The 14145-nt window shown below is 42.1% G+C and overlaps 1 protein-coding gene across 6 annotated transcripts in view; it reads right to left on the bottom strand.

Moving 5' to 3' along the window:
- The window catches only part of DENND5A (DENN domain containing 5A), a 129482-nt gene that overhangs the window by 54415 nt on the left and 60922 nt on the right, over positions 1–14145 (bottom strand). For all 6 annotated transcript variants that reach the window (XM_024255110.3, XM_024255108.2, XM_054524687.1 and 3 more), the window contains one exon: positions 4596–4783. In XM_024255110.3, coding sequence (XP_024110878.1) covers positions 4596–4783 — 188 coding nt within the window. The remainder of the gene's footprint in view (positions 1–4595; positions 4784–14145) is intronic.

Here is a 14145-nt window from a genome sequence, read left to right as displayed (position 1 = left end):
GAAAAGAAAATCCCATTTTCTGAGGAGAAAAGTCAAGCTCGCTACAGAAATTTACATAAGTAACAAGGAGCCAAATGTTAATCCCCAAGACAATGGGGGTAAATGTCTCCAGGGCATATCAGAGGTCTTCACGGCAGCCCCTCCCTTTACAGGCCTGGAGGCCTAAGAAGAAAAAGTGGTTTCGTGGGCCAGACACAGGGTCCCCATGCTGTGTGCAGCCTAGGGACTTGGTGCCCTGCATCCCAGCTACTCCAGCTGTGGCTGAAAGGGGCTATCATAGAGCTCAGGCTGTGGCTTCAGAGGGTGCAAGCCCCAAGCCTTGGCAGCTTCCACATGGTGTTGAGCCTGCAAGTACATGGAAGTCAAGAATTGGGGTTTGGGAACCTCTGCCTAGATTTTTGCAGAGGTACGGAAATACCTGGATGCCCAAAGAGAAGTTTGCTGCAGGGACAGGGCCCTCATGGAGAACTTCTGCTAGAGTAGTGCAGAAGGGAAATGTAGGGTCAGAGCCCCTACACAGAGTCCCTACTGAGACACTGCCTAGTGGAGCTGTGAGAAGAGAGCCACCATCCTTCAGACCCCAGAATGGCAGATCCACTGACAGCTTGCACTGTGTGCCTGGAAAAGCCGCAGACACTCAATGCCAGCCCATACAAGCAGCCAGGAGGGAGGCTGTATCCTGCAAAGCCACAGGGGTGGAGCAGCCCAAGACTATGGGAACCCACCACTTTTTTTGTTGCTGTTTTTTTTTGTGGTTTTTTTTTTTTTTTGAGACGGAGTTTCGCTATTGTTGCCCAGGCTAGAGTGCAATGGCACAATCTCGGCTCACTGCAACCTCCACCTCCTGGGTTCAGGCAATTCTCCTGCCTCAGCCTCTAGAGTAGGTGGGATAACAGGCTTGCACCACCATGCCCAGCCAATTTTGTGTTTTAAGTAGAGATGGGGTATCTCCATGTTAGTCAGGCTGGTCTTGAACTCCCGACCTCAGGTGATCCACCTGCCTTGGCCTCCCAAAGTGCTGGGATTACAGGCGTGAGCCACTGCGCCCAGCCAGGGAATCCACCTCTTGCATCAGTGTGACCTGGATGTGAGACACAGAGTCAAAGGAGGTCATTCTGGAACTTTAAGATTTGACTGCCCCACTGGATTTCAGACTTGCATGGGGCCTGCAGCCCTTTGTTTTTGGCCAATTTCTCCCATTTGGAATGGCTGTATTTATCTAATGCCTGTATCCTCATTGTATCTAGGAAGTAACTAACTTGCTTTTGATTTTACAGGCTTATAAGGAAAGGACTTGCCTTGTCTCAGATGAGACTTTGGACTATGGACTTTTGAGTTAATGCTGAAATAAAACTTTGGGGGACTGTTGGGAGGCATGATTGGTTATGAAATGTGAGGGCATAAGATTTGGGAGGGGCCAGGGCAGAGTGATATGGTTTGGCTTTGTCCCCACCCCAATCTCATCTTAAATTCCCATGTGTTGTGGGAGGTACCCAGTGGGGGGTAGTTGAATCATGGGGGCAGGTCTTTCCCGTGCTGTTCTCGTGATAGTGAATAAGTCTCACAAGATCTGATGGTTTTATAAGGGGGAGTTTCCCTGCACAAGCTCTCTCTTTGCCTGCTGCCATCCATGTAAGACGTGACTTGCTCCTCCTTGCCTTCCACCATGATTGTGAGGCTTTCCCAGCCACATGGAACTCTAAGTCCATTAAACCTCTTTCTTTTGTAAACTTCCCGGTCTCAGGTATGTCTTTATTAGCAGTGTAAAAATGGACTAATACACTGCCCCAAAGCTTCCTTCTAAGATTGTAGTTAAAAGATACCACATACTTTAAAGATGTGTATCAAAATATCAAAAGTAGTTATCTCTGGGTGGTAAAATTTGAGGTAATTTTAATTTTATTGTTTATGCTTTTGTGCACTGTTAGCATTTTTTACTATGAACATGTCGTTTCTGAGATACCCCAAAGTTGTCTTTCAAAGCCAGCTCTTTTCCCCCAGTCTAAGGTTTTCCACAGGAACTACACAGGCTCAGATACCCCAGAGCTTATCTGCTAAAAATCAAGATACAAAATATCCAGCTATATAACTGCTCCCACAAATGTGTGACCTTCAGAAGAAAAGTGTGAATGAACTAGGACTCTGAAACCCAAGAACCACTTATGAAGCACACACAGGTAATTCTACTGTTCCACTGTCACCACTCCTTCCCAAGCAGACTACAGGGGAGGCCAGAAGCTCAGATGCAAAGTTTGCAGCAGAGATGGGGAATACAGCAACATGGAGGCTCTGATAGCCCAGAACAGAGAGAACTTTTGGGTTTCTTTTGTTTTTTTTGAGGTGGAGTCTCACACTGTCACGCAGGCTGGAGTGCAGTGGCTCGATCCACCCAGGCTGGAGTGCAGTGGTGCGATCTCAGCTCATTGCAACCTCTGGCTCCGGGTTTCAACAATTCTCCTGCCTCAGCCTCCCAAGTAGCTGGGACTACAGGCGTGCACCACCATGCCCGGCTAATTTTTTTGTATTTTTAGTAGAGACGGAGTTTCACCATGTTGACCAGACTGGTCTCGAACTCCTGACCTCAGGTGATCCGCCCGCCTCGGCCTCCCAAAGTGATGGGATTACAGGCGTGAGCCACCGCACCCAGCCAACTTTTGGGTTTCTTAAACAACCCACAGTTTCTTAAACAGTCCCATTAAGAAACCTGTTGATCCCTCAGAGGTCCCTCTGTATAGCCATATACATGAAGCACATAGGGAATGATGTTGAAAAATCCTAGAGGGATCAGAATTTGCCCCAAGTATAAAGAAAGCTGATGCCAAAGAGGAAAATACAACTGAGAAATCTGGCTTCTTGCTTAGTGGCCTATTTATTAACTTATGCACATAACTTGCCTCTTTGGCCTTCCACCTTCAACAATTTTTTGTTATTGTTCTTTTTGTGACTTTACAGAATTATAATTAGGTTGACTTAAGTTGTATCAATATTAAATAGACATTTGTTTAAAGCAAACAACAAAAAGCTCTTCTTTCTTCAGTCCACTCTTCAGGTATATGTATGGTACAGTAAGCAAGTACACACAAAAAACTCCAATATTATGTCAACTCAATGATTTTATCCATCATTTAGATCTTTTTTTCCTTAATTAATCTTGTTCCACCCCAAAGAGCACAATGCTCTATAAAGTCAAAGAAGAAAAAAGGGCAGAAATGGAAGAAGCTACAAGGAAGACAAGGAAGACATTTTGATTCTACAATTAAAGAAGAGAGAAAAGAGCAAAGAGATGCATTTGACTATAATTTAAATATCACAGACATGGTCTAATTATCAGGGTATTCATCAAAGATGCTGCCCAGTCACGACCAATGACACAGTGCTGCCCAGATCCAGTTCCATGAGAATGCCCTCTTCTTGGGGCCCCTCACTTATATTCCTCACTTATATACAAAAATCTCTACCCCTGGCCGGGCGCAGTGGCTCACGCCTATAATCCCAGCACTTTGGGAGGCCAAGGCGGGTGGATCATGAGGTCAGGCATTCAAGACCAGCCTGGCCAACACAGTGAAACCCCGACTCTACTAAAAATACAAAACATTAGCAGGGCATGGTGGGCGCCTGTAATCCCAGCTACTTGGGAGGCTAAAGCAGGAGAATCACTTGAGCCTGGAAGGCGGAGGTTACAGTGAGCCAAGATTGTGCCACTTTACTCCAGCCTGGGCGACATTGCGAGACTTCATCTCAAAAAAAAAAAAAAACTCTACCCCCCAAAAAATGGTGGTGGAGGGAGGAAACAAAGAGTCATGGTGACACCAGTGTATGTATACTCCAAAGTCTTCTTCCCAGGCCTTTCTAATGACTAAGAAATTCAAAGTAGGAAAGCACTTCCCTGCAGGTAGTTTCACAACAGCCACAAAGTAACATACCAGTTCTGCTGGTAATTCTAAAAAAATTAAAAATAAAACAATATTATTTCTAATCATGCTTTAAATCTACTTTAGAATGGAATAGAAAATACATATTTTAAATCAATTCTTTTCTTAGCCAGGCACAGTGGCTCATGCCTATAATCCCAACACTTTGGGAAGCCAAGGCAGGAGGATTACTTGAGCCCAGGAGTTCGAGACCAGCCTGGGCAACATGGTGAGACCCTGCATCTACAAAACATAAAAAAACAATTAGCTGGGCGTCGTGGCACACTCCTTTAGTCCCAACTACTCAGGAGGCTGAGTCAGGAGGCTCACTTGAGCCCAGGAGTTCAAGGTTACAGTAAGCTACGATCATGCTACTGCACCCAGACTGGGTAACACAGCAAGACCTTGTCTCTTAAAAAGCAAAACAAAACAAAACAAAAACAATAGCATAAATACAGAAATTATAATGTATGTATGTCAGTTGATAAAGATAATAAGCGTCTCTGGGATGATATAAATTGAACTAAACATTCATTGTTTTTACTTTTTTCCTTAAAAGTTATTCATACTCACCAAAATAAAAGAAAATAAACTTGGTAACATCATGCATGCTGGGTTCATCCCAAAGCCCTTCTCTCCCCAATCCTGGATTGGGGCCAGAGGCACCAACACTCAAGATCTCACCTCTTGAGGCAGCTCCAGCTTTGACCGGTCATCCAGGCCATTGGAATGCAAACCCATCAGGTATGGAACAGGAGCATCTAAGAAATGCAGGAGAGAAGCCGGGAGAATAGGGACATAGACATGCTGCCACTGGAAAGGAAACATGAGAGCTGTAATCGTCTCCGCCACAGTCATCAGTCTCTGGTAATCTGGGTCAACAACAACAAAAAAAGCACACACACAAATCAGTCAAAAACAAGGCACTTGCTTTCCAAACAGTAAGTTAAAACTTTCAATACAATTTCTTATTTAGAAACGATCACAATAAACTTCAGCAAGGGTATGCTCAATGTGATTCCCTTGAGGGTGTCCAAGAGACAACCAAGAGACCCTTGTGGACCACAAATTGAAATAAACCACAATGAGATACCATCTCACACCAGTTAGAATGGCGATCATTAAAAAGTCAGGAAACAACAGGTGCTGGAGAGGATGTGGAGAAATAGGAACACTTTTACACTGTTGGTGGGACTGTAAACTAGTTCAACCCTTGTGGAAGTCAGTGTGGCGATTCCTCAGGGATCTAGAACTAGAAATTCCATTCGACCCAGCCATCCCATTACTGGGTATATACCCAAAGGACTATAAATCATGCTGCTATAAAGACACATGCACACGTATGTTTATTGCGGCATTATTCACAATAGCAAAGACTTGGAACCAACCCAAATGTCCAACAATGATAGACTGGATTAAGAAAATGTGGCACATCTACACCATGGAATACTATGCAGCCATAAGAAATGATGAGTTCATGTCCTTTGTAGGGACATGGATGAAATTGGAAATCATCATTCTCAGTAAACTATCGCAAGAACAAAAAACCAAACACCGCATATTCTCACTCATAGGTGGGAATTGAACAATGAGAACACATGGACACAGGAAGGGGAACATCACACTTCAGGGACTGTTGTGGGTTGGGGGGAGGGGGGAGGGATAACATTGGGAGATATACCTAATGCTAGATGACAAGTTGGTGGGTGCAGTGCACCAGCATGGCACATGTATACATATGTAACTTACTGCACATTGGGCACATGTACCATAAAACCTAAAGTATAAAAAAAAAAAAAAAAAAAAAAAAAAGAATGTTTTAATTTATTAAACTTTTTGCCTTGAAGCTGGAAAAAAAAAAAAAAAAAAAAAAAAAAAAAAAAATAACTACTGGGTAAGTAGCTTAGTACCTGGGTAACAAAATAATCTGTATAACCCCCTGACACAAGTTTACCTATGTAACAACCTGCATATGTACCCTCCAACTTAAAATAAAAGATAAAAAACAAAAACAAAAACAAAAAAAAAAAAAAAAAAAAAAAAAAAAAAAAAAAAAAAGAAATAAACCTACACACACAGGTCCTTGCTCATAATAAAATCTAATATGGAAATACAACAAAAATAATTAATGACATCTTGCTCCAAATACTACCACAGAATGTTAAGTAGATCCTCTTAAGAAAGGGGGTAGGAGAACTGAACAAACAGTGGTCCTGGGTCTCCATTCAGTATGGAAGTAAAAACAGGCTCAGTTCTCACTAAGGTACATCTGCAGAACATCCTATAAGGAGCTTATGTAAGCTTTGCCTGCGAAGTCAAGCACAAAGAACCACCAAGCATGCAGAAGCTGGTTTTCCACACTAGCCAAGTCTGCCCTACACCTGGCAACCTTTCCTGAATGAGAACAGCATAAAAACGTTATTTCAACGTTTCAATAAAAAGCTTCCCTAGAAGGCTGGGCATGGTGGCTCACGCCTGTAATCCCAGCACTTTGGGAGGCCAAGGCAGGTGAACCACCTGAGGTCAGGAGTTAGAGACCAGACTGGTCAACCAACATGGTGAAACCCCGTCTCTACTAAAAATACAAAAATTAGCTGGGCGTGGTGGCATGCACCTGTAATCCCAGCTACTCGGGAGGCTGAGACGTGAGAATTGCTTGAACCTGGGAGGCAGAGGTTGCAGTGAGCCGAGACTGCACAGCTGCACATGCCAGCCTAAGTGACAGAGCTAGACTCCTTCTTTAAAAAAAAAAAAAAAAAAAAAAAAAAGGCTTCCCTAGAACTTGAAACACCCAGAGGATTGACTTTAGTGACTCAAAACTCTTGTTACAGATCAGAGATCATAGCCTAAAGGGAAGGCTCATGATCAATATTTGGCTTCTCTTCAGAATGTAATTTCTAGGCCTTTTTTTTTTTTTTTTTTGAGACAGGGTCTTGCTCTGTTGCCCAGGCTAGAGTGCAGTGGCGCCATCTCAGCTCACTGCAACCTCCGCCTCCCAGTTTCAAGTGATTCTCCTGCCTCAGCCTCCCGAGTAGCTGGGATTACAGGTGCCCATGACGACGCCTGGCTAATTTTGTATTTTTGGTAGAGACGGGGTTTCACCATCTTGGTCAGGTTGGTCTCGAACTCCTGACCTTGTGATCCACCCGCCTCGGCCTCCCAAAGTGCTGAGATTACAGGTGTGAGCCACCGCGCCCAGCCAGCCTTTTTTTTTTTTTTTTAAATGACTAATAAATATATTGGTACAGCCAATAAAATTGACGAGTTAAAACTTTTTTTTTTTTGAAAGAATTTCGCTGTTGTTGCCCAGGCTGGAGTGCAATGGCGCGATCTCGGCTCCGCAACCTCCGCCTCCCGGGTTTAAGTGATTCTCCTCCCTCAGCCTCCTGAGTAGCTGGGATTACAGGCATGCGCCACCACCCCAGCTAATTTTGTATTTTTTAGTAGAGACAGGGTTTCTCCATGTCAGGCTGGTCACGAATTCCCGACCTCAGGTGATTTGCCTGCCTCAGCCTCCCAAAGTGCTGGGATTACAGGCGTGAGCCACCGTGCCTGGCCTAAAACTTAAATTTTACAAATTACTATTCACAAATGACATGATGGTTTCAGGCATTTAAGGACAAAGCAGAAATATACATTTTTAAATCATATGAGTAAAATCCTCCTGGAATGGTTGGTTTCAAATGAGCTGTCATAGGAATTAAAATGATGTTATGCACTAAAAACCCACTCCACCATTTAAATCACAGCTTGGTTCATAAAGTAGTTGTAAGTAACAAAAAACTTTCTAGGAAATGAGGAAGTCTCAGTACAAAGGGAACAGAAGCTGAAAAGTATTAAGGCAGAAGTTTACCAAAACATCCTACATTTGCTCACTAATAATAAAGCTTTGAAAGTTGCCTATCACCTTGCTCCTAGCTAATCAAAGAAGAGCATAACCTATAGATAACTTTACTAGTGTGATAAATATATATATATTTGGTCTTTTCCCCGGTTCCTGAAACACACAGCTCCTAAAACCCTTAGAATCTACTGGGCATTAAGAATATCTTTTAAGTGAGATTGTCTCAAAAAACAAAAAAAGGGATGTCTTTTAAACCGGGTGTAATGGCTCAAACCTGTAATCCCAGCACTTTTTTTGTTTTTTGAGACAAAGTCTCGCTCTGTCACCCAGGTTAGGGTGCAGTGGCGCAATCTCGGCTCACTGCAACCTATGCTTCCCAGGTTCAAGCGATTCTCTTGCCTCAGCCTCCCCAGTAGCTGGGATTATAGGCACGAGCCACCACGCCTGGCTAATTTTTGTATTTTTAGTAGAGAAGGAGTTTCATCATGTTGGCAAGGGTGGTCTCGAACTCCTGACCTCAAATGATCCACCCACCTTGGCCTCCCAAACCGCTGGGATTACAGGTGTGAGCCACCGTGCCCGGCCCATTTTTATGACTTGTATGTGCAGATAAAGACATCAGACTTGGAATCACTCTATAAATAAGCCCCCTCTGAACAAACTACAGGGCAGCTCCTACGTATTTACGAACAATTATAAACTATCCTGGGAGGTTGCAAAACAATGATTAGTATGCTCCCATTTGTGTTCTTTTTAAAATGTATGTATATAGTATATACACGGCTATATCTACAAGTAAGCAGAAAACAGTGGTAACCTCCCTGAAGGAGAACCAGGGTGCAGAGGTAGAAGTCGCACACTTCGCTGTACACTCTTCTAATGCTGTAAATTTCTACCCTTCATTTTACACTCTTGAAATGCCTTTTTTCAAGTTTTATTTTATTTATTTATTTATTATTTTATTGGAGACAGGGTCTTGCTCTGTCGCCCAGGCTGGAGTGCAGTGGTGTGATCTCTGCTCACTGCAACCTCTGCCTCCTGGGTTCAAGTGATTCTCGTGCTTCAGCCTCTTGAGTAGCTGGGATTACAAGTGTGTACCACCACGCCCAGCTAATTTTTGTATTTTTAGTAGAGATGGGGTTTTATCATGTTGGTCAGGCTGGTCTTAAGCTTCTGATCTCAAGTGATCTGTCCTCCTAGGCCTCCCAAAGTGCTGGGATCACAGGCGTGAGCCACCGCACCTGGCCTCAAGTTTTATTTTAATATACCATACAGATTTCATAGTGTATATGTATAATTTAAAGAATATTAAAATTAATACATGTATATTCAACACCTAACATAAAAAATAGTACATTAGGCCAGGCGTGGTGGCTCATGCCTGTAATCCCAGCACCTTGGCAGGCCAAAGTTGGCGGATCGCTTGAAGTCAGGAGTTCAAGACCAACCTGGCGAACATAGTGAAACCCCGTCTCTACTAAAAATACAAAAATTAGCTGGGTGTAGTGGCACATGCCTGTAATCCCAGCTACTAGGGAGGCTGAGGCAGAAGAATCGTTTGAACCCGGGAGGCAGAGGTTGCAGTGAGCCAAGATCGCGCCACTGCACTCCAACCTGGGAACAAAGTGAAACTCCATCTCAGAATATATATATATATATATATAGTGTATCATTAAAAATACTGGAAAAGAGGGAATTTTTAAAAATTAAGAGATTACTTCTCAGGGATGGGATACTAGATCAAAGAAAAAGGGGCTGAGTGCAGTGGCTCATGCCTGTAATCCCAACACTTTGGGAGGCCAAGGTGGCCAGTTCACTTGAGGTCAGGAGTTTGAAACCAGGCTGGCCAACATGGCAAATCCCATCTCTGCTAAAAATACAAAAATTAGCCAGGTGTGGTGGCACGCACCTGTAGTCCCAGCTATTCGGGAGGCTGAGGCACAAGAACTGCTTGAACCCGGGAGGTGGAGGCTATAGGGGGCGGAGATCGCGCCACTGCACTCCAGCCTGAGCGACAGAGCGAGACCCCGTCTTAAAAAAAGGGAGTTGGGGAGAACTTTCAACTTTCTCTGCATTATTTGTGCACATATTATTTGTTTTTAAAAACTATTATTTTCATTAAAGATATACAACAAATTTGATATCCAGCTACTATATGAAAAAAAGAGAGGAAAATATTTGATTCCCTTTGGAATTGTTTTAATTATATACCTTAAGCAATCATTATTTTTACAGTAAAAGACTACTTTAGATAGTAAAATATTATTCGAGATTTCTTACCAACCTCTACTTAGCCAACTCACTTTACCGATTGATTTTTCCCACTCTGAGTAAAGCATACATTGCTCCCACTCATTTGTTCCCAAACCTGTGCTAGTTGAACTTACTACTGGATTATATCACATAACCAAATATTGTGTAAATAAATGGTAAAATCTGAGGGCAAAAAGAAAGAATGCCTGTTTCTCTGGAAACAAAATTAAATGTTTTTAGAAGACTCAGTAATACAAAGTCACTAAAAAAACACTGTAATTGAATTAGGCATACCATGAAGCAATTAAGAATAAAAAACTAGGGAACACTACAAAAATCCAGAAGTAGTCTCTGCTCATGTTCTTTTGCAAGGTTCTTTAAGTTATCACTCCACTTTAAAAAAAAAAAAAGTAACCAGGGCTGGGCACGGTGGCTCACACCTGTAATCCCAGCACTTTGGAAGGCCGAGGCGGGCGGATCATGAGGTCAAGAAATCGAGACCATCCTGGCCAACACGGTGAAACCCCATCTCTACCAAAAATACAAAAATTAGGTGGGCGTGGTGGTGCACGCCTGTAGTCCCAGCTACTCAGGAGGCTGAGGCAGGAGAATTGCTTGAACTCGGGAGGCGGAGGTTGCAGTGAGCCAAGATTGCGCCACTGCACTCCAGCCTGGCAACAGAGCAAGACAGCACCTCAAAAAAAAAAAAAAAAAAAAAAAAAAAGAAAGAAAAGTAAAGTAACTAGGAAATCTAGTCAATGTATTATGGGTGTGGTTTATGCAAGAAGTGCAGATATCTGATTTGTGAATTCATAATCACGAAAAATGCCTGTACCCTTCATCAAAGATTAGTGACTATACAGTTATATGTTTTAAGTTAAATTATTTAGGCCGGGTGTGGTGGCTCACGCTGTAATCCCAGCACTTTGGGAGGCTGAGGCTGGTGGATCACCTGAGATCAGGAGTTCGAGACCAGCCTGGCCAACATGGTGAAACCTCATCTCTACTAAAAATACAAAAATTAGCTAGGCTTGTTGTCCTAGCTACTTGGGAGGCTGAGGGAGAAGAATCACTTGATCCCAGGAGATGGAGGTTGCAATGAGCCAAGATCGTGCCACTGCATTCCAGCCTAGGCGACAAGAGCAAACTCCATCTCAAAAATAATAATAAATAATAAATAGTTTAACTATAAAATTAATTCTACATATCATTTTTAGGATTCTGTGACTTAACTGACTTTTTTGGTTTCCAATCAACTACTCTATCAGGCCACTTCAGATAAAGCTTCTGTTCTGCATATAATTTTTAAATAAGGCCGGATACAGTGGCTCATGCCTGTAATCCCAGCACTTTGGGAGGCCAAGGAAGGTGGATTGCTTAAGCCCAGAGTTCAAGATCAGCCTAGGCAACATGGCAAAACCTCATCTCTACAAAAAATACAAAAACTAGCCAGACACAGCAGTACACGCCTGTAGTCCCAGCTACCCAGGAGGCTGAGGTGGGAGGATCATCTGAGTCTGGGGAGGTCAAGGCTGCAGTGAGTCATGATTGTGCCACTGCACTCTAGCGTAGGTGACAGAATAAGACCCTGTCTCAAAAAAAGTAATAATAATTTTTAAACAACCAATTAAAAATTATGCTATTAAAAAAACACTAATTCTATATGGACTAAAGAATAAATATTATCTAGAAGTAAATAAAATGACCTATACCAAAAAGAAAACACTGCTTAAAACTGCCAATTCAGCATTCCAAAGGGTTACACTTTCAGAATCTAACAATTCAGCCTGCATTCCTTTTCCCTAAGTAACACCTCTTTTCTATTCAGAGGGCAGGACATGCAGCAGGCAAAATCAACTGCAGTGGTGATAGCTTGTTTTTGGCCAGAGTGATTTTTATCCATACAAGGAAGATGTCTTTGGATCATTAATAAAAACTACTTCAAGAAAACCAACCTAAATAGTTTAAAGCACTCTATTAACAACAAAAAGCATAATTTACATCCAATGAAAAGTAATCCACTCCACTGTGGCCTCAGCCAGCCTCAGCAATATCCAGGAATTTCTGAAAAAAGCTTTCTCTTGTCCATGCTGAGCATGACTTTAGGTCCTAAGTTAAATTCAGTTCTACATACTAACCATCTCAATTACATTCAAACCTCTTAAAATTCTTACTATGGATACAATAACCATATTCTAGGAAATACAAAAAAAACTCAGATGGAAGAATGTTATTTTTCCATTGTGTTCATCACATTTGTTTCAATCCTCCTTTCCTTGCCTCTAAACACCCCCACTGCCTAAAAGCCTACTGTATCTTCTAACACTCTATATAGTTTGGTTTCCTCCTCTCTGTTCTGTTCTAAACCAGAGAAGTTCTTCCCTATTCAACTAAGTCTCCATTTCAAAGTATTTTTATGAAGCTCCAGCCAAGAAACAGCTAGGAAAGCAATATGATTTGTCCAAGTCTATATTTCACCCAGAGACAGAAGGCTGTAACTTCGTATCTTAAACTAGAAGTTGCAAAGTGAAGCCTCAGGAACTACATTCAGCCAGCAGATGCTTTTTGTTTGGCCTGCAGTGTTTAAAAAGAACATTATTGCCAATATTTAAAAACCAGAGATTTCATGTAAAAAATCTGGGTCCTCATGAATTATTGGAATATTTAGTAACATCAGGCCAGTATACCCACAAGGAATTAACTGGAGCTAATTAGTGGCTATCCACTTTATATGAGGTATGCGCTCTTCAGTTCAACATAGTTTCCATTACTTCACCTTCAAACTATATCCAGAACCCAACCATTTCACACCACTTCACTGTTACCTCCTTAGTTCTAACTGACATCACCGCTCACCTGGATTATTACAAATTACCTCTTAACGGAACTCTTTGCTTTATTCCATTCTCCCCTATACCCTTAATATAATGGCCAGAGTGAGCCTGTTAAAAGCCTAAGTTATTCATTCATTTAACAACATTTATTGAGCACCCTTATATACCAGCTACAGTTTTAGTGCTTGGAATCCATCAATGAGCAAAAAGCAAAAGCCCTGCCATTGTGGAGGTCCATTCCTTTGCCCGTGGACCAAATCAGGGAAATTTGAGCATCAAAATAAATAATTATAGTGAATTATAACCTGACTAAAATAAAAATCTATGAATCCATACAATAATAAACAAACAAAGGAGAAAGAAACATTCTTCATTATGGTATAATGCCAATCAATAAATACAGATAAAGTTTAAAAACCACTATTTTGCCAGCCTGGGCAATAAAGCAAGACCCTGGTTCTACAAAAAAAAAAAATTTTTTTTAATTAGCCAGGCATGGTGGTGGGCACCTGCAGTCCCAGCTACTCGGGCGGCTGAGACGGGAAGATCACTTGAGTCCAGGATATCAAGACTGCAGTGAGCCATTATTGTGCCACTACACTCTGGCCTGGGCAATAGAATAAGACTCTATTTCTTTAAAAAAAAAAAAAAAAAATTTCTAAGGCTGGGCACGGTGGCGCCTGTAATCCCAGCCAGCACTTTGGGAAACCAGGCAGAAGGTTCAGCCCAGGAGTTTGAGACCAGCCTGGGCAATGTAGCGAGACCCCATGTCTACAAAAAATAAAAAATTAGCCAGGCATGGTGGTGCGTGCCTGTAGTTCCAGCTACACGGGAAGCTGAGGTGGGAGGATCACTTGAGCATGGGAGGACAAGGCTGCAGTGAGCCATGATGGCACCACTTAACTCCAGCCCGGGCAGCAGAGTGAGATCCTGTCTCAAAAGGAAAAAGAAAAGAAAAAGAAAATCACCTTTTTGCTACTATCCTTGAAATAACTGATTCAGAATGGAATCATCAATAGATGCTAAACTATTAGGCATCCATAAACTGCAAATATAATACAAAAAATAAAAACTAAAAAAAAAAATGGTTAGGCAAAACTTTAAAGAAGAACAGAATAATTAGTTTCAAAGTATCTCCCCACGACTTACATGTTAATTACCAAGGGAAAAATTATAACTTTCCAGTTAAGAAACCACAGACATCATCTTAACCAAGTGAGCAGATTAGTATAACCAAAAATGAGACAAAATGACATCATATGCCTGCCTCCTGTAATCATGAAAACTGACAGTATGTGCCTCC

This window comes from Pongo abelii, chromosome 9, assembly GCF_028885655.2.
Source record: "Pongo abelii isolate AG06213 chromosome 9, NHGRI_mPonAbe1-v2.0_pri, whole genome shotgun sequence".
NCBI classification, from domain to species: domain Eukaryota; kingdom Metazoa; phylum Chordata; class Mammalia; order Primates; family Hominidae; genus Pongo; species Pongo abelii.
The sequence above is the reverse complement of the archived record's forward strand: the minus strand, read 5'-3'. Positions and strand labels throughout refer to the sequence as shown.